Source organism: Magnolia sinica, chromosome 12 (assembly GCF_029962835.1).
Source record: "Magnolia sinica isolate HGM2019 chromosome 12, MsV1, whole genome shotgun sequence".
NCBI lineage: Eukaryota > Viridiplantae > Streptophyta > Magnoliopsida > Magnoliales > Magnoliaceae > Magnolia > Magnolia sinica.
Genome location: NC_080584.1, coordinates 24,117,626 through 24,139,584, shown reverse-complemented (window position 1 = coordinate 24,139,584; position 21,959 = coordinate 24,117,626). Strand labels below are relative to the sequence as shown.

The 21,959-nt window shown below is 39.7% G+C and overlaps 1 protein-coding gene across 4 annotated transcripts in view; it reads right to left on the bottom strand.

Moving 5' to 3' along the window:
• LOC131221122 (uncharacterized) overlaps positions 1-13,615 on the bottom strand; it is a 28,639-nt gene extending 15,024 nt beyond the window's left edge. For 3 of the 4 annotated variants that reach the window (XM_058216264.1, XM_058216263.1, XM_058216265.1), the window contains exons 1-6: positions 13,496-13,615; positions 10,390-10,615; positions 10,225-10,292; positions 4,979-5,163; positions 4,657-4,843; positions 4,162-4,346 (exon numbers count right to left, since the gene is read on the bottom strand). In XM_058216264.1, coding sequence (XP_058072247.1) covers positions 4,162-4,346; positions 4,657-4,843; positions 4,979-5,163; positions 10,225-10,292; positions 10,390-10,615; positions 13,496-13,583 — 939 coding nt within the window. In that variant the 5' untranslated portion in view covers positions 13,584-13,615. Of the gene's footprint in view, positions 1-4,161; positions 4,347-4,656; positions 4,844-4,978; positions 5,202-10,157; positions 10,293-10,389; positions 10,616-13,495 lie in introns of all 4 variants that reach the window. The other variant, XM_058216266.1, reaches the window with a different exon arrangement.
• Between the last annotated feature and the right edge of the window lie 8,344 nt (positions 13,616-21,959).

Genomic DNA, 21,959 nt, shown 5'->3' with positions numbered 1-21,959 from the left:
TTGTGCTTCAATCTTCCCATTGTGATGGTTTAGACAGAGACCGAGTCATGTCTTGGCATTTTCATTTAGGTCATATGCCTCTTTCTAGTTTAAAATTATTGCTTTTTTCTTTATTTACTTCAAATAGTATGAATGAAACTCAATGTGAGTCTTGTTAGTTAGCCAAACATTGTAGAAACAGTTGTCTAGTTAATATATAAGATGTGCATTTTTCATTAGTTCATTCTGATGTGTGGAAGTCATCCCCAGTTGTTTGTGTTTGGTTTTAAGTACTTCGTGACCTTTATTAATGATTGTACTCAAACTACGTACCACATAGATCTATCTTATGAAATTTGAAAATTGAAGTCTTCTCCATTCTTCAGATCTTTCATAAAATGGTTTTAACTCAATTTGGTGCAAAAAATAAAGTTTAGCATTCTGACAAAAGTGGGTAGTATATCGCTAATTATTTTCAATACTATTTGCTAAACAATGGTATTAAATCTCAAAGCACTTGTTCATATACTCCCCACCAAAATGGTGTTGCCGAATTTAAGCACGGAAGCCTCCTTGAAGTAACATGTGCTCCTCATCAACATGAATGTTCCTAAATCTTTTTGGTCAAATGCAGCTCTAATTGCAATGTAGTTAATAAATCGTATGCCTTCGAGAGTCCTAAGTTGGACAAACCCAGTTTAAATGCTTCAAACCAGTCTTTGTCTCCGATCCCCCTAGAAATGTTTGGTCACGTGCACTTTGTCCATGTCCCTAACATTCATTGTCATAAATCAGATGCCAAAGTAATCAAATGTATATTTCTTTGATATTCTTGTTCAAAAAGGGATACAAATGTTATTGTCTACGCAACAAACAGTTCATCTCTATGGATGTTACATTTTCTGAAAATATTCCATATTACTAATCTCAAATGATTGTCTCACAGGTCACAAGTCCTTTGATTCAGAGAAAATATTCTTCTAGTTATGGGGGTAACTCTTCCTGACCTTGATTCTCTTGTTCAATCTTCGGTATTAACTCCTGGTGTCTCTTCATCTACTAATTCCTTACATCTGCAGCAAATAGAAATCCAGAAAACAAACGCTCGCCATAGAATAGTGAGATGACAAATTCTCATGATGCTCTCTCCATAGAATGTTCCAGACTCGAGTATTGTTTTTCCTCCAAGTTCTATTCCTCCGTCAAATGATCCAGATAACCTTCCTATTTCCTTATGCAAGGGAAGAGAGCAGGCACACATTCACTTTTCATCATATTTCCAATATTATTTCATACAAATCTCTCTCTCCTTCATATTGTGCTTTTTGTCCTCTGTTTCTTTTGTATCTTTAGTCTTTATCTTCTGTAGTTAGTCAAGCTTCTCTCACACCAACTGGTGAAAGAACTTGCTCGAGGAGATGAGTCCTGCAAAAAATCAGATGCAAGAATTTGTGAAGCTACCTTGTGGGAAATATACAGTGGGTTGTAAATGGGTATTTGCCTTGAAATACAAATCATGTCGTGAAACAAAATGTTATAAAGCACACCTAGTAGCCAAAGGCTTTACACAGACTCATGGAGTTCATTTCCATGAGACCTCTAAACGTGTTACCAAATTGAGCTTTGTGTGTGGTGCTCCTGTCTCTTGCTGTGAATCATTCTTGGCTTCTAAATCAATTAGACATCAATAATGCATTACTTCGTGGGGATCTTTAGAAAGAGTGTATATGGCGCTGCCAGGTTTCTTCCATCAACTGGTGTTCTCTGCATTTATGGTTTGACCAGTGTTTTAAATAGTTATGCCATGTAGCATGTAGCTTATGCTACATAGCATAGCTTAGCCTTAATGCTATGTAGCTCATGAAATTAGATTAAGTCATGTGTAGCCTTCTTTACCTTTATACTTAAGCATTGTCCTTTCCTATTACTTTAGGTTGCATTTTGTTGCACCAAATATCATGCAATTTTGTTAAATTTCATTATTAATCAATATAATTTAGTGCAAAATAATATGAAATTGGTGTAACCATGTGCAATCTTGAATAAAAATCTACTAGCGTGTGTAGCTTACTAATGCAAGGGCATTTTCACACCAGGCTTAAGTGGGGTGGCCTATGGGATGCAGGGGCACACATGGGGTGGGCGGCCCGTGTGAGCCGGGCCCCACCCATGTGAGGCGGGTGGCTCGTATGATGCGGAACCCAAGTGATGTGAGCCCACAAGGGGGGTTCGGCCTGGGCTATGAGATAAAGGGATTGATTCGCCACGCTCTATCAATTCAAGCTTTTAGAGCAAGTGGTTAGTTGTCCTGCATCACTTACGCTACACACTATGTAGCTTATACCTCACACTTTAAAGGGTTTGACCAATTCTGCACTGCAATGTTGAATGTGGGTACACTGCGAACAGCGTTGATCATACCTTATTCTTCAAACGAGACCGTGGAATAACAAATGTGATTGTATATGTCAATGATATTGTTGTTACAAGAGATAATATAGAGGGGATAAAAATTTTGAAACAGTCCTTGAGTTAGGAGTTTGGGATCAAGGATCTAGGTCTCCTATGATATTTCTTAGGCATTGAGGTGGCTCGGTGGTGTGAGGACTTGTCATCTAGCAATGTAAGTTATACTCTAGACTTGCTTCATGACTCGTCAACCTGATGCTCGTTTAGCAAACACTCGTATTTGAGCAGAATCATCGACTTCAGTTGGATGGTACTATGGACTTACTACTTGATAGCTTGATATAGGACAATTAACCACCTGCTCTAAAAGCTCGAACTGATAGAGCATGGCGAATTAATCCCTTTATCTCATAGCCCAGGCCCCACATCGCATGGGTTAGGACCTCAGCCGAACCCCCCTCGTGGGCCCCAAATCACATGGGTACCGCCTCAAACGAGCCACCCGAATCACACGGGTGGGGCCCGCCTCACACGGGCCGCCCACCCCGAGTGTGTCCCCGCATCCCACAGGCTACCCCACTCGAGCCCGATGTGAAAATGCCCCTGCATTATAGTTGATATGTATCAGTGAATTATAGGGAAGCCTATCTATTTGACCATAACAAGACCAAGCATCATTTATGTTGTTAGTGTTGTCAGCCAATTTATGCAAGATCCACACCGTGGTTATTTAGAAGTTGCCTACCTCTGCTAAGATATTTAAAAAGAGAAGTAGAGGTCTTTTATATTCGAAGCGTCGTCACTTAAATGTTGGGGCATATACTAATGCAAATTGGAGAGGTTCTCATAGAAATTGGCGTTCTACAACTAGCAATTGTACACCTTGTGGGTGGTGATTTGGGGATGTGGAAGAGTATCATGTTATGACTCATCAAGTTTGTGAACCCCTCGGGTTAAAGACATTGTTGGCAGAGATAGAGATTGCTAATGCTCTTCTGATGATGCTCCATTGTAATAACTTGCCTGTAATTATTATCTCTTCCAATCCAGTGTATCATGAACAAAACTAGCACATTGAAGCTGACTATCATTTTCTTTGGAAAAAAATGCAACTTCAAAGGAAGTGAAGATGTCGTACCAGAAGTCCAAAGATCAGCCCTGCCTCCCTAAAGTGGTAAAGAAGGGCTCTTTGGGGTCTAATTTTCTTTCTATCTGACAGGACAAGCAAATAGGAAGGGATGGTTCTTTTATTGCATTGACTTGCAGATTTTCTGACTAAAGGAATTGTTCATCATCATTTTGATTCAGTTTGTCACAAGCTATGCATGATTGATATTCATGCTCTAGAGGGGTAGTGTAAAGATATATGGAGATATACCATGTATATTGTGTAATCATCTAGATTACCACAACTCCATTCTTTTATTAATAAGAGGGTCACTAAGACACACATTTGACTAACAAACACAACTCTCCCTCCCTTCGTCCCTCCCTCGATTCACGATACAATAAACTATTCTAGCCGTATGTGCATGTAACCATCACACACCATTAACATACATATGGATATTACTTAATGGGTGGAGTTCAGGTTTAACCAATTATTAATCAAGACAAGCCCAAGAGTAGAAAACATAGTCCATCTCAAGGTTCAACCCTTCATAATCAGCTCAGGCTGACACTCCCAACTCTGGGCGGAGCCTGTTCATGAGGGCTTAAATATCAGCTTACACTCAAAAAAAAATAAAAAAATTCAGTTGGATGTGAGGGTACCTTTCTTCGAGGAGCTAGCTTTGGTGGGTCTAAAATAACCAAATCCCATGATTCATATCTTGAAGCAGCTGCCTTCATGAACTCAGTTGCATCTTCTTTTAGAAATGATATTTTTCTTGGATCCAGGTTGTTAAGAAGGATGTTTTCTTTCGCAAGCTCCAAGGCAGGCAATGACGTATCAATGCCTGAAAAAACAATATAAGATATAGTTCATTAAAAATATTCTATAAACTGACAGAAACCTACAATCACAGTGGCAGCATTGAGTGTGAATTAGTTGTTCGCCTCATTTGTTGAAAAATGAACAATCGTTGAAAATGGAGACAGGAAATTCACAAAAAGACCAATAAACAATTCTACGATATCATCTTGTCTACCATTTAAACAGGTGTAAAACTATTTCTTTAAAACATATTTTTTAGACTGATTAAGATTGAAGAATTTCTTGACAAATGATAACATGAAACATAATAATTTTAGCATCACATAGCTTACCAATGACATGTACAGCACCACCACGTGCCGCATTTAGAGCAAATCCACCACTGTAGCAGCAAATATCAAGAACTTTCTGACCCTTTGAAATTGACGATATAAAGTGTCGGTTTTCGCGCTGATCTGCATAAAATCCTGTCTTCTGACCCTCCAATGAGATTGCATAAGAAATCCCATTTTCCATAACCTGGCATAAAGATCCCACAAACAAGTCACAAAGCAATTATCTACATATGCATGCTTGTGTAGACATTAAATAAGTACAGGTATGCTGCTTTTATAGTTTTCACTTCAGTAAGGTCTTGAAATATGCAATTTCTACCTTCACTGTTTCAGAAGAAGGGACTGAACTTGATTCCCTTTGATCTGATAAATTCAATCCTTCTTCTTTCAAGATATCAACAGATGGCCTCCATTTTATATGATTTATTTCATTGACTCTACTAATATGGAACTCTATTTCTGATTTGTACTTCTCAACCCAAGCAGCAGATGATGCTACTACAGCTAAATTTCCAAAAACATCGACAATTAGGCCCGACAATCTGTAATAGAGCAATGAGACAATCCATTAACAAAAAAGGGTTAGTTCCAGGAGAAAATTGAGTATCCTGTAAAAAAATAATCATATCCAACATTAGAGAAGAAGAAAGGGTTAACACGTCTGACATAACAAGGCACAGAAACCAAAAAAGTCTCCAGTTCTTTCCCTCATTTTTGGGTAATATAGATTTTTCTTTTTTCTTTTCCTCTTTGGTGGTATTGTAAGTACCAGGTTCAATAGTGTTTATCTATCTCCTTGATTTTCTTTTTCCTTTTCTTTGGGTTTGGATGTTTAGGTCAGAAATCAAGCATACTTGCAGTTGCAGAATATTTGCTAAAGAGATGTTTCTAGCTCCTCCCAATTGGATCACAAAATTTAAAACTCTATGGATACAAAGGGAGCCAACTGCCCTGCAGGGTGTGGACATGCTAAGGGAACCCTCACTGTAGTACCATGACTTTGGTGCAAGAATCTGGCAAGGTCAACCATTGATAAGCGGAAGGCCTTCCATATCCTCCTCAACAGGCAGCAGGTTAAGAGAGTGAGATTGCATAAGCCAAGTACAGATGAAAAACACCTTCATAAGATATGAATGCATTTCATCCTTTCAAAAAAAAAAAAAAGAAGAGAAATGAATGTGTTTCATGAGGGTGCTTCTCCATTTCCTTCTCTTTTCTTTCTTTTCTTTTTCTTTTCCCCCTTTTTCAACAAAACAAAGGTGGAAGCATATCCTCTTAATATCATCCCTCTATGTTGATTATTTTGGCATGGCATCATCATATTGAAGGCTTCAACCACAAAGGTGAAAGCTAAGTTACCCAAGTACAAGTTGAGCTCGATTGGGCTTCAGCATAGGCACACGATATACACTAAATATTGACTCAGGTAGTGACATAGTTTTAGTGGCATCGTGGTATTTAAAAACAGTTGCGTTTATGATTGTATATGCCGCGTAAAGAAAATGATCACCTCCATTACATGATACAGGGAGTGAATCGGTCCATTATGAAAAAAAAGGGCCATATGCCGGCCAATATGCCCCTTATCGGCACCGTTATGGGGGCGATAAGGCCGTCATAGGCCAACGTGGCCATAAATGGCCCATTATAGAAGTTTTTATTTTCAAAGTTTTTCTCATCTTTCTACTTTATCCATTTCAACTATGAAGGAAGCCTAGAAATTAATTTTAAACTAGATCTGGTCCTATTATGAGGAACAAAACACAAAATTTGAGTGGCATTTGATGGACCAAAGCAGAGTTACCATTTTGGGAAATATCACAAGAAGAGGTAAACCATCACTTCTTTTTTCTATTTCTCTCCCTCTTTTTGTTGTTGTATATGTAATGGGCCATAATCTACCAAATCATGATTTATTTGTGTTCGATTAGGACCTATTTAGTCGACTTTCAGCAGGTCAAGCTAACAATGCCTAACAGACAATATTCTTACCAAAGAATGGCCCATTACACCATCAAATACATATCCAAAACCAAAAAAGATCACATATTTAGAGCCCTCACATTTATTAGAATCTTACCAATATTTTTTAGATATTTTCCCCAAGAAAAAACTGTCGGCCATTACAAGGCCGTATCAGCTGATATGAGGGCCATTTCAACTGACGTGGCCCATATCATATCAGCCAACAAGCTGGCCAATACCTCTACGTAATACCTTGAATGGCATCACTACATAAAAGCAACAATAAGAGAATGTTATAGAAAAAAGGATGTCGCTTTCAGCTCAATTGGCCACTACTGAGGTTTCTATTGGTAATCTTTCTTGCTCATATCATCAATTGCAAAACACAAACAAAAGTGGTAGTACTTGGATGTAGCAACAAAAGCAATTGGAGTACACCCAAGCCAACATGCAATTTGTGTTCGTGGCAAAACAAAAGTGAGTTCCATGTTCCCACTTCTCCGCCCAAAATCACTAGGCAGGAAAGGTCCCAGATATATCTCATCTCAGTTTTGGCACTAATGAATTGCATTGACTTTGGAAACCTGGAAATTCCAAAAACACCCTAAGGCACAAGTGTAATTTTGTATCATGTACTTAACATTTGAACCTAAAACTGACACAATGCAACCCAAAGGCTTATGCAAATGCGTCCTCATCCCACATCTGACCTGTCCACAATCACAGGACTGTTCAGGCAACTCAAACAGTTCCGCTTTCATTGAACAATGCATGATGTTTCAAACACCAGAAAACTTGGGAATATGTATTGTCAAGCTAGGGAGAGCTTCTAGCTTAAAGGTACATGAGACAGCAAGGACAGTTCATTCAAGCAAGGGTTCTAGTCTTCTAGATACTGGCATTGAGATTTATTACATTCTTCAAATCCCTATAATTCTTTGTCTTTTCATTGGCAGTAAGAAAATATACTGATGATCCCCAAGCAATGGCAGAATTGGGCGGTGATAAGGCTACAGGGTCAGAGGGTTTCCCGATGGCATTTTTCAGATATTCTGGGAGTGCGTGAAAGGAGATGTTATTGGTTTCATGCAAAAAATTTTCGAGAAAGGTATAATCGCATCATAACTAGGAGCTACGTTTATAGCTCTGATCCCCAGGAAGGAAGGAGCAGAATGTTTGAAAGACTTTCGTCCTATCAGTTTGTTGGGGGGCCCATATAAGATTCTAGCAAAGGTGTTGGCTTTAAGGTTTAGGAAAGTGTTGGGGATTGTTATTTCAGAATCTCAAGGGGCTTTTGTGGATGGTAGACAAATTGTCGATTGCTCTCTGTTGGCCAATGAATGTGTGGATTCTTGTTATAGGAAAAGGAAGGAAGATATGGTATGCAAGCTTGATGTTGAAAAAGCTTATGATCCTGTGGATTGGACATTTCTAGATTATATGTTGGGCAAATTCGGATGTGGTCCAAAATGGCAATATTGGATTCGGACATGTGTTAGATCGGCAAAATTTTCCATCATGGTGAATGGCTCGCCGAAATGTTTTTTGCTGAGGGCTGTATCAAGGTGATCTATTATCCCATCTCTTGTTTATTACGATTATGGAGGCCCTTAGTAGAATGATTGACAAAGGGGTTCAAGTGGGATTGGTTAGAGGCTTTGGGGCAAATAACACGATTTTTCATATTACTCATATTCAGTATACAAATGACACGCTTTTATTGTGCAAGGCGGATGATTTTTTTTGTGGAAAATCCCTGCTCGATTATAGTGAGTTTTGAGGTGGTTATGGTATGAAAGTAAATATTTCCAAGAGTGATATCTTAGGAGTAGCATTTCCAAAGAAAAAGTGCGGGCATTTGCGGAGGAATTTGGGTGAAAGGAAGGTTCTTTTCCAACAACGTATTTGGTGCTTCCATTATGTATAGGAAGACCAATGAAGCATATGTGGGGACAGAGTTATTGAGAGATGTGAAAGAAAGATATCAAAATGGCGGTCAAGATACTTATCGATGGGTGGGGGGATGGTTATGATTAAATCTTCTATGTCGAACCTTCTGGTCTATTTTATGTCTCTCTTCAAATGTCCAAAATCTATTCTGAACGCTTTGGAGAGACAAAGAAAGGATTTTTTATAGGAAGGGTCGGGGGAAAAACACAGTTCCATCTTATGAAATGGGAGGATGTATGTAAACCAATGGTTCAAGGAGGTGCGGGAATCTTAAAGTTAGAGGAGATGAATTTAGCTCTTTTGGGGAAATGGGTTTGGAGTGGAGGGAGAGGCTAGATGGAGGGAGGTAATTGCGAAAAAATATGGGGTAGAGGAAAGAGGGTGGTGGACGAATGAATCATCCTAACATCGTTCTTCTCACCTTTGGAAGACAGTAATGTCCTTAAAAGAGAGAGTATGGGAGGACATAGGCTTTCATTGGGGGATGGTAAAAGAATTGGATTTTGGGAGGATAAGTGGGTGGGAGATGAGAGTTTGACCGTGAGGTTTCCATCTTTAGCTAGAATAGTTGCCGGTTGAGGGGGAGGTGTTAAGAAATTGTTATTCAATAAGAGGGGAGGAGGTTACATGGAGCGCTATTTTTAGAAGGAATCTTTCAAACGGGGAGTTTGAAGAGATGGTTCTATTGCTTGAGATGTTAGCAAAGATATCCCCACTGCTCTTAGAAGTGGATTCCTTGCGATGGTGCAAATCGAAGATAGGTTCTTTCTCAATTAGATCATTCCATCAGTTTTTGTGTGCAGGTGAGGATCATTCTAAGATTGTGGCAACGGCATATCAATGGCATTATGGTGCTCCATTGAAGGTGGCAACATTTGGTTGGCTAGTAGGCAGGAACAAAGTGCTAACAATAAACAATCTTTATAAGAGAAATATGTATCAATGTTTGCTTGTTGTGCTTCAAAGAGGCGGAATCAACAGATCACTTATTCCTTCGTTGTGTTTTTGCCAAAGAGGTCTGTGATCTTCTTCTACAATTTTTCGGGGTTTTGTGGGTGTTCTTGAAGACGATTGGGGAGTTTCTCATAGCCTGCCACAACGGGAGGATAGGGAAAGAAGGGAAAAGGCGGTGGCAATTAATCCTATTAATGACTCTATGGGCCTTATGGTGGGAAAGGAATCAACGTTGTTTCATGAGCAAATTGAGCGGTGCAAGTATTCAATAGGGCAATTCTTAATATGAAGGATTGGGTGGAAGTGTAGTTATTTTCATTCTTCCTTTTCCATATCAGGGGCATCCCATTGGGTGTTGTTGTACTTTTGTATATTCGCATATATGTATTTATGCTTCCTTGGGCCTCGGTCTTCTTAAATATATCATCATCTTTCAAAAAAATATAACACACTGATAAGAACGAAAAAATGCAATAAACATCCATGGTTTTTCTGATTTATCATCCACTGAATTTTCCGAATTATATGCGTGGGGGATTTTCAAGATGATATTTATGGTTCTTTTGTTCACCACAACCAAAAACAATCAGTACAACTTAGAAAATACACAAATCTTTTGGGATGCATGCCTGTCCCCTTCGCTATTAACAAGCCGGTATGCATTGGTTGCTGGTGATGGGAGCCCCACACTCTTACGTAATTCTATAGCTGCATCAATCCTTGTCTCGAGAAGCTTCTCCATATTCAACACACAAGAAGAATCTCTGCAACCGAAATGAAAGGATATCAAAGACTAACAGAATTACTATTATGTAAAAAAGAGGCCCACACAAGGAAGCCTTCTTGAAGCATATGGCATACCGTGTTGCCTCCTCTTCAAGTTGCATGAGTCGAACGCAAAACATAGAAACTGAATTATACATGCCCCATCCAATAGGTTTTTCCGACCCATCTGCTACAAGCACAACATCACCGGTCTTCGGAGGAGGCCTACCAATTATTCTGTCAACTGCCCCGCTGTAGACCATCGGACTTCCATCACGAAAGAGTTGTGTTTTCCCCTTTTTCAAGACTACCTTTGCAACACCTAAGAGACCAAAACAAATTATGAAACTTGAACCACCGAATAATAATATCCCTCTGAAATCAGAATACATTGACTAAAAGCTGATGAAATTTGGCACCAGTCTATTTGGCCTAAAGCACAATTCACAACCACTAGCACTAATCTCTTGTGATAGTTTACCACCAATTTAAAAATGGTATAGTGTTGGTGCTGAAGACAGATCTCTGACCCAATTGCTGGATGGAGCAAAACCCAAAATATAGACTGAGAAGATAATAGTAAACATCTAATTTTGCCCGCTGAATGAGAACCACTCATTATGTTACTTTTAACAATCCATTTGGAGCCAACCGGCCCCAATTAGTTGGGATAAGGATTAGACGATGATGAATCCATTTGAAGCCACCAATCGATGGTTGGGATTGCTCACTCAATGCAATCTTTGAGCTATGATCTATCCACAATATGCCCAATTTTGATTGTCTAGATAAACATTTGGCACACATAAGGATGATGAGACACCACTATTTTGAAAATAGCAGTGTATCAACTAAAGTCTTGTCCCGAAATTTATAAATATAAGCCAGTTAGATAATGACTGTCACCGATGGTAAAAACACTAAAAGAAGTACGAGAAATGAAAATACTTGTAGAATGGATATTAAGGATATGAAGAAAGACAACAAGGAGCAGCTTACCCATATTTTATCACATGAAATAAAGGTCGGAGAACTCCAGAGTCAGTCTTAACTCCACAAACCAGACATCGTTTCAAGTTAGCTAACTTAGCAACAGACAAGCGGCAACTTCTTTTGTTGGGGACATTAATTAAAATGTATTGTGTCAAGTACCATTTATAAATACCAACCTGAAAACCATTGATTGGCGCACTTAGCAATGGATCCAAACCTATGTAACCTTAGTAAGGTTACCAAGTATAGCAAGGAATGTGTTTGGCGGATCTTCAAAACCCAAATTTCTTGCGATAAGGGAAGGAATAGCAAGGATCGGTCACTGCCCATAACCATAGTTAGCAAACGGCAAATGGCCATAAAAAATAAAAATAAATAGAGAAAATAAAGAAAAGGGTACAGGAAATGCTCGCGTTTAATTATCTTGATTGTCCAAGTACGGAAAAAAATCAGCGAAAAAAAAAAAAAGGAAACGCCAGAATTTCAGAGAAAGAAAAGTTCCGAGTTTAATACAGTTTGGACTAAAAAAAACGAAGTGGAAAAAAGCTATATGTGTGCATATATTTGTGTGTGTATGATATGTAAGGGTTAAAATAGAAAACTTTAATTACAAAATAATTAGAATGTCTTCTGTATAAACGATAATGTATATAGATAGTCAAATAGTGTTCTTTGCCTCCCTCAAATCCTTCCTTTTCAAGTAATCCTCATATAAATTAATCCTTCTCTATTAAAAATTCTCACCTACCGCTCAATTCTATCAATGGATGGCGACCACCAATCTCTATTTTTAGATTGCCCCAAAAGATTTTCTTCTTTTAATGAAATGTGTTTCATTGAAAAAGATTTTTGTTCCTGTTGTTTATCCCTATTGTCGCCAATTCCTACAAAAGCCAATCAGAGCAAGTTATGTGTGAACTGGACAGATTTGCGTAGTGTATTCAGAGATCTTTTGGGATATATGAATAGGATTCTACAATAATATAGTTGGAGCGCATCGAGCGATGCCATGTCATCCACTAAGTGGTCGATTGAAGAGCGATCGTGCAAAAGCAGTTACAGGACTGATGACAGGAATAGAAGCAAAGAAAGTTAAGACATGTTAAACAGTTACAACAACCGTCAGAACGTGGGAAGCATCCAAATGGCCGGGTTAAGGCTATAAATAGTAAATGAATTTAGTAGAAAGATTTGTCTCATACCAACCCAATCAAACCTAATATATCTTTCAATTACCCGTCATTTACATTCCTTAGTGTAATCATCTGCCAATCAATTACATTTCTTAGTGTAATCCTTTAGTTTTTGCTTGTTGTTTACATTCCATAGTGTAATTTGTAGCATTAATCAAGTAGCTGATAATCTTAGATGTAATTTGGGTCCACACTCATATGCTAGATTCAGTTCTCCATTCAGGAAGGTGTTTTACAGCTGCTCTTCGCGACTGACTGTAAGGTTTTCCTGTTTCTCTTTTATCTATACTGAAAAGTCCCTTTGTACGGAAGGCAAAGGTGTAACCCATCATCAGAGGACGAACCCTACCCTTTGAATATCGCCAGACCCTATTTACATACTATGCGAGTGGCTTAATAGGTGACTGATCTCATTAGATCTCGGTCATATACTACGTATCTGCCTATCTCGGCGCTTGGGGTCATCGTTGTTCGGTTTGAATTAACCTGCAACTTCAATTCTAGCATGCCCGTAGTTATCACGTGACTAGAACTGAAAATCGAGCACCAACACCTATCTTCTGAAATATTATGAGTTTTAAATGCTTAATCAATTATACACGTTTTTTTTTTAATGGGGAGTTTAAAACGGAGTTTTGCTAATAGTGAAAACCCAAATTACGAAAAGGATAACCCAACAAATTTTATTAGAGAGAGAAAGAGAAAGAGAGATTTCCTTGAAAATGTCACCTCATCTACAATAATAAAGAAAACCCAACTTAAGAAAAACCCAAGAAATTTTGTTATAGAGAAAGAGTGTATGTGTGTGTGTGGAAATGCTGCCTCTTCTCCAATAGTAAAGAAAACTCAAGAAATTTTGTGAGAGATAGAGTAGAAAATGCCGCCTCTTCTACAATAATAAAGAAAACCCAAGAAATTTTGTTAGGGAGAGAGTAGAAAATGCTTCCTCTTCTACAATAATAAAGAAAACCCAACTTGAGCAAATCCCAATAAATTGTGCTGAGAGAGAGTAGAACCTTTGCGTGTAGAAGCTATTTCGTGAAGGGTTGTCGTGGTGGTAGAAGGGACAGAAAGAGATTTTATGAGGCGGGCGGGAAGCAGCATTGAAGCTTTTCTTTTTTTTAGGTGAAGTCCCGATATTACCATTTATAAGGCTACGGAGAAATGCTGGCCTGTGATATGGCGGGGTTTTGGTGATCGGAGGGAGACTGGAGTGGGATTTTCATGTTGCTCACACGTGTGCTGTAGCGAGAATACGTATGTAACTCAAATCCTAACCAACCAGATGGTGGGATCCACCAGATTGAATAGACAATCTTTACCTTCTCATTAATTGTTTTTTTTTCGCTTTTTAAATGTGGGCTGCACGTTCCTTTCATTCCCGTTATGAATCATTGAGCCCCCCGTGGGGACCCTTGGCTAGTGGTCAGTGCTCCATGAGCCCCACCATAATGTATGTGTTTCATCCACCCCATTTTTTCATATCATTTTATGGCATGAGCTCAAAAACGAGGTAGATCCAATTCTCAAGTGGGTGATATTTGTTTTTCCCCTCCATCCAGGCTTATATGACTTAATCAAAAGGTTGGATGTGAAATAAACATTACAGTGGGAGGTTTTTAATGGCATATATTTAATTACTATTATTTTCTTGTGTTGTGGTTCACATTAGAATTAGATCTACCTCATTTTTTTTTATAAACTCTAAAATGATATGAAAAAATAGATATATGGCATGGATAAAACACATACATCATGGTAGGGCCCACAGAGCATCAACCACTAGCCACCAACTAGTGACTATGGTCATGCTCTGTGGGGCCCCACCATGATGTATGCATTTTATCCATACTGTCTATCCATTTTTTTCAGATCACTGGAGGGTTTCATTGCAAAAACAAGACAAATCTAAATCTCAAGTACCCTACATAGTAGGAAAATGGTTCATTAAAAACATCCTACAGCCCACTGTAATGTTTATTTGAAATTCAACCGGTTGATTATATCATACGAACATACGTAGATGAATATATATATATATATATATATATATATATATATATATATATATATATCAACTTGATCCAAAACTTTTGTGGCCCTGAGATATATATATCAACTTGATCCAAAACTTTTGTGGCCCTGAGAAGTTTTTAACGGTGGTGGACGTTCATGCTATAAAAGGATATGAAAGAATGGATAGACAATGTAGATGAAACACATACATCATGGTTACCCACCACTAGCCATTGGCTAGTGGCAGGGAATCCACCTCCCTATAAGACATAGAGTTCTTTGTTGGGTCTCCTGCATACAAATATAGTGGAATATATAACAATACAATTTGATCACGGGCCTCATTCTAAAAATCTTAATTTGTAATACCATCAAATTTTTATAAAATAACAATATGCGTGAATGATGGAGATCATATATGCACACGATGTGCACAAAAGGGATGTTTGTGATGCCAATATGTCGATATTGATCTCCTAAATCAAGAAGCCTCTCCATTTTATATCATAATATTAGAGAATCAAGATAGCCCAATGTCTAATCCTATGGTAGGTACCAACGAAGATGTATATCATCCACACAAGTGGACCACATGTGAAAATAATCAAAGAGGATGGAGTAGATCTCTACTCTCTCGTATACTTTCTCCTTTTCCTCACACTCACACGTCCCATGAGATAGAGACGTCAAGGGCTAGATCTTACTCTCCTCTGGGATAAGATCATATAAATAAGGAGGGGTTAGGGTTTTAGGGATATACCGAATATAGTGCTCCACCATCCTACAAACTTTGGTGTAACCTATTATGAAGGAGGCTTGTTAATCCACCTCATTCATGCATATACTCATTATTCAATCCCTCTACTGCCATGACATATCCATTAATGACCGTATCCCATGCCAATCAAAAGTGGGCTATCAAATCTAGCCCATCAAGTTATTATCAAGTGCATTCAAAAGTTTTAACGGTTAAAAACATTTGAAAATCCGATTAAAACATTTAGAGTGTTGGGGGCAGTAAAAATCACTTGATGAGTCCATGATCTATTCAGATTAAAGTCATAAACATGTTCCTAAGCAAACTAGTGGATTTTTTGTAGGCCCGTGCAAGAATCAATGACTCTTAATGGAAGTACCCAGCTACGTTCACTTTATTAACCCATACATGAACTTCGTAGGAAGAGTCGAAGCCGACCAATCAAGATCGTGATATTTACACGTCCTCATGTCCAATAATTAAACTATTTTTCATGCATCATTAAGTCCCTGATCTCACGATCACAGTCTAAGCTAATGAGCCCATAAACTATTGACCTAATCTTAATCCACCAATGTAAGTCTTTTGTTTATGGCACGCTCAAACTCTTAGGTAGGGTAATGGTAAGGTATGAACCGATGCTAAGTCAGCTCCTAATGGTAGAGTTGTCCATCCTGACCCAAGTCAGTCCCCTCGCAAAAGATGATCATACATCTCATGAATTGATGTCTATGAGTGATGACCATAGTCTATTAGGGTACTAAGATCCATGGACTACAACTCTCCCATGCCAATGATCATCATGTCCAATCTCAAGTTCCTAAAGACTATAAGAGAAATCACTCATCAACAAACCTAATGAATGAGAGTAACACTAATTCTATCTAAGGCATATCACATGTCCAATCTAAGATACATGGTCACCACAATCAACGATTAAGATCTGCCCAATCACATTCACGTGGCCAGTGAGTGGACAAGGGTAGGATTGTTTTATAGGGCATTAACTCCAACACTTTTTGGGACCACCATGTTTTTTTTTTTTTTAAATGTAAAATCCTTATCGGGTGATAATCTTTATTTTAACCTTATATAAAAAATAAATAAAAAGAATTCAACCTAGTGTAAAACTTAGATGTGGCACACCGTTAGGGAATAATGTAAAATTGCATCTAAAACATTTTAGTTTCATACATTGTGACCTGTTAAACTTTCGGATCAAGCTTCTTTTTTTTTTTCTTTTTTTAGTGAACCTACTCTATATCACACCACAATGATGTAAACCCGAGCTAACAACATATTTGGATCAAACCTTAAGTGTTAGAAATTTGAATATAATACCACCATCAATCCGTGCGCTTTGTAGAAGCACGATAAATGAAAATGGAACAATATGATAAGGTAGGATAACCAAATCAAAAGCAAATAATTCACAAACACACGATATTTTACGTGTAAAACCCTTGTGGGAAAAAACCACAGTACAAAGCGACAGAGATCTACTATAATTAAAACCTTAGAATTGTATAGACTTACCTTCTTCAATTACAGATGTAACCGATCTCCCCTTACGATGCCCACCTCTAGGAAATCCTTAAATCCCTTGAGAAATCCTTCCCAAGCCCTTTATAAGTGTAGAAAACCATCTCCATTGACAAACCCTATCCCCTTAAAAGAAAACATTTGTATTACATTTAGCCCGAATGAAAAATCGAACTTAAATATCATGTTTCATGCAAAATCATAAAACCCGACAGTTGCACCACCATGAACATCACAGCGAGTCACGATCAACCATGGAATTCCACGGTTGACCGTGAGCATCATAGTGAGTTACGGTTAACCGTACCATACAAAATGCAAGGCATCTACACAGCAATCTCCACCTTAACTTGCATTCTGCCAAGTTACCCTGAAGACCTCCCATGCAACCTCCACCTTGAGTGTAGACCACTCCTTGCATTCCTCCACTTGGAACACAGCTTCATCTGCACCCCTATGCAATGGTGCCCAATCTCATCAATAGCTAGTGAGATTGATGAAGCCTAAATAGTGCTTGAACTTCTCTTTGGTCACCGGTTTTGTCAACATATATGCAGCATTCTCGTCCGTATGAATCTTCTGAAATAGATTCTCCCTTGAAGCAATGAGCTCCCATATCTTGTGGAATCTCATGTCGATGTGCTTTTGTAGACACTGAAAATTGGCGCTCAGGCTGATTTAAATGTTTTTGGCTTGAAAGGTGGGGGTTAGTAAGCCGATTTGTGAATGTTAGAGTCGCTACTAGCCAATTAATCTCAGAATCCCGCAGTCGGCTAGAAACTACGGAATATGTAAGGTTGGAGAAATCCGAAGACTCTCCTACCTTAGAATGACTCCTGATCTGTGATTCGGAATTCTGTGTAAGGGACCTTGGTTACAAAGAGGGAAGGTGTTAGGCACCCTCTTTGCCCGTACAAATGTATAGTCTCTACTTAGTGTGGTAAGAAATCTCAAGGGATGAATGATATGGTCGGATTAGGACTAGGCACATACGGATTTCTGATGCTACAAGATCCGAGATTTCGGCAAGCTACAGAGCATACGTCCAATGATGTGTTTAGAGGGTGGATGGGATGATGCTTATGCGAAAAGGTAAAGAAAAGTGGACTAGATCACTAGGAATTTCTAATGTGACGGGATCCGATGTACAACAAGTCACAGAGCATACGTTTACTAGAGATCTAGAGAAGCAAGGGGGTTGAGAAGGGAATAAATGTTATTATGAATGCTTATATGTAAAATGAACAGATCTTTACCTTGAACTTGAGTAGGCTAAGACATAGGTTGCTCCATGATCAATTCGGGCTAGACTTGGGATTGAAAAGGCTAAGAGGTAGGGCTAAGGGGTGGCTAAAAGATCAGAACTTGGAGGTTTGGGAGTTCCTTCCCTTTCCTTCCCTCTCTTCCTCTCTCTCTCTCTCTCTCTCTCTCTCTCTCTCTCCCTCTTGGATGTAGATGTGTGCTTGTTGGGTGTGTGGAAATGAGAAGAGGAGAGGGCTATTTATATCCTTCTCCAATGGCTCTATGGTAAATAGGGAGTAGGTAGGGGTTAAAATGATGTCATGGAGGCTTGTGATTGGCTAGGGAGAGAGGAGCGCCACATGGCGTGCTCCCATTGGCTCTTGAAGTTGGCAAAATGGTAAATAGTAAAGGTTTGGGGGGAGTGGGTAAAATCCAAGAGAAAGCTGACATTCGGACGCTGGGATAGCTGTCTCCAGAAGATAACACACTGGCCGCGAGTAGTGGTACTCCGAGTACTGCCGGCGGTAGTCAAACTACCGCTGACAATAGTTGGACTACTGCCCTGTCCGGGCTCGGGCCGGACTCAAGCGTGTGGGCCTCATTTGGTGCACTGATTCGTCTAATAGTCCCTTTTTTGGGCTTTTATGGTTCAAATAGGTGGGTTCGGGGTTCGGGTAATGGCTCAGGTCAGGATTTAGGGTGTAGGTTGGGGTTGTATATGGATTGAACGGTTTGGATTAGGGCTTCGGGTTGCGGATTGGGGGTTTGAGGTTTGGGTCAAGGTTTTGGGTGAAGATACAGTCATGGTTCTTGAACTATCTTAGCCTTTTCAAGTTGTCATCCTGGGTGGGGTGTCTATAGATGCCCCTCTTTGGCCGAGGTTGCGAGCAACCGAGTGCCAAAGCGAGTGGACACCCCACCCTTCTGGTCAGAAAGGATAGCAATTCGAATCTGTTGTCTGCCATTGTATCATTGTCAGTTGATTATCTGGAAAAGAGATGACTTGCACATATCATGAGGGTTGAGAAAAACGTTGTGATTGTCCCCTGCGCATTCGTTGCGGCTTTATAGGTCACCAATCACAACCTTTTCACATCAGATTATTGATAGCATTAAAGAGTAAGCCTGAAAAGTAAGGGCCTCTGCGCATTCATCGCGGTTTTACGAGGATTCTCGTACTGTTTGGTCTGTCATTTCCTTTGCTATGTAATCACCCTAGGAATATTCGGTCTGTTTGATCGTCAAAGTGGTTAGCTGCCCTACACGTTGGTGCGACCTTACAGGGAACTCACTACACTGACTTGGACTCGATCAAATTTTGCGAACATGCGGGACTAGGTATGTGCAGGTAGTCCTTTGCCATGCAGTCTGCTGATTCTGATACTTTGGTTACAATGGATTGTTGTCACTTTGAGTTTGATTATTCTTTCCAGAGATAGATCTAATAATTTTTACTAGCATCCGTACGATTGTCCAGATATAGAAATCAGGCCAATCGTACATGTATCATGTACAGATTCGATCATCCTCTGGGGAAACCGAGAGATTGGATCTTATTTAACTATTTGCACTGACCGTAACGGGAGAATATGGAAGGTTCCTCAGTGTACTGCGTGCCGGGTGCGTTTTTGAAAACTTTTTGTTAGAAAATTATCCTCTTTGGAGCTAGACTCCTTGGGGATTTTGTTTGCAAATATAATTTTTGGATTTTTTGGAAAATATCCATTTCGATTTCGCGGGTGGGCGTCATCGTTCGGTTTTTATTTTCGCAAGTTAAGTAAATAGTCACGTTGCCTCCATTGATGAGCTAGAAGGGCTAATGGTTTATTATTGAAGATATATATATATATATATGTATGTATATATTGGGATTTTTTTAAACATCCGTCCGATCTTGCGGGGAGCGTCATCATCCGGCTTTTATTGGGGAAATTAATGATCGCCTCCACTAATAAATTAATGGGGCATTTTATTGTATTATATTTGTATTTCCCTTTTTTAGTGTATTTTCCAACAAATTTTAAGATATGCTTTATTGAGATTCTCACTTTCTCGCGAGAAATTGAATTTATCGTGAGATTTTGAAAGAGAATCTTTGCTTTTTCCTTTTTTTTTTTCTTCTTTAGGGCTTTACCCAGCGGATAGAGAGAGGATCCAAGCATCCCATCATGGCATGGGGGACCAGCCCGCTGTCCCAAAAGAATCCGGGCAAGGGCGGCACTCGTACTGCCATCGGCGGTAGTCCGATTATCGCCAGTCGCCTGGTTTATCCGCTGGTTCATGGTGGACGTTGGTCCGAACGGTGACACCTCCTTCCCTATATCACCTTATTCCAAATCTGTTCCAGGGACACCATTGTAGCTTCCTGGAAGGTTTTTAAGTGGTGATCTTGCTTCCTTTGGTGCCCATTTTGCTCCATTTTCTCCTCCATTTTTCAGGTGCTTGATCAATGGGTTTTCGCGGAATTTGCGCTGGACCATTTTTTTTTGGAGGAACCATTGATGGGTTTGGATCTTCTCTTGGGCTTTGGGAGGACCATGATCGGAACCGTTGAATCATCTTGACCTGATCTCAATCGTTGGATCTTGCTGGATTTTTTTGTTTTGGTCCAAGTAGTTGGCTGGATTTTTTTTGTTTTATTAGAGTGGGGTGTGATAAGAAAGGGGCTCCGCCCTTTTTTTTTGGTTTTTTATGTTTTTTCTCTCTTTTTTTTGTGAGGTGATCTGGACCGTTGGATGGGTCATTTGGGCCCACTTGAGTGCTTTGATGGCGTAGACCTTGATGGTGGGTCATCTTATGGATTATGTACGGATGAGATTTTTCAAGTGGACCCCACACTATGATCCTGATGTGGTCAAATGTACCTGGATTTGGATATGTGGTCCCAGAGATGGACTTGTGAAAGTGGGCTTGAATTATGGACATGTGGACCAGGAGGATGGGCCTTGGAGAAGTAGGCTCTTGAATATGGGCCTTGATCACTTGGGCTTTTGATGGGCCTTGTGGAATGGACCTTTAGGATGGGCCTTGAGAAATGGACCTTTAAACATGGGCCTTTTTGAAAAATTGGCCTTTGGGATGGGCCTTGTCACGCCCCAAGCTCGGAAAACGGGCTCACAAAATTCCCGATTGCCGAATCCGGTGCCGACAGCCTCCGTAGTACCCCATTATCGGCTCCGAACGCCCAACGCCAGATTCCGATCCTGGGATCCTACAAGGAGGATTTTCAGTATGAATTTTTTTGTAATGGAGCATAACTACAAGCATAACCAAGTCACAAAACAACATCACCACATATCCACTAAATCAAAGACTTTAAGTACAATGCGTATGAAAGGGAAATACAATATAGTAAAAGAAACTCCAGAAGCTCGGCTGCACGCTCCAAGCTCAACGCTGCTGCAACCTAACGCCACCTGCACGCATCTATCGTGCATAAGCTTATAGAAAGCTTAGAGGGTGGTGAAAGTGTGTGTAAGGCGAGTGTCAAGTGTATAATATCAGAGTAATGCGGAAATATGCGGTAAGTCCATGAATGCTATCAGCTATATCAAAGCCATGTGATGCAAGGCATGAATGCTATCAGCCATACTAAGGCCATGCGATGCGAGGCCTATGTAGCCAAATGTCATATGCGAGATGCAAAGCAAGCGTGCCAGTACTCATCAAGTACACATATCAGTACAGTTCCTCTCTGGATATCACCGGGGTCTAATACACCTCACACTGACTGCCTCCTCCCTAGCTGCACAATCAAGCAAGTGGAAGAGACCACACTATCCACCTGACCAGTAGTCTGCCAATACCTACCCGGCTCGTCGATAGCGGACTCATTTACGAGCTGGTCAAACTCAGCCTAGCTTATAGCCCCCTCACTCGGGCGGATAAGGCCACACCCCCTTCCAACCGACCACGACACAGTG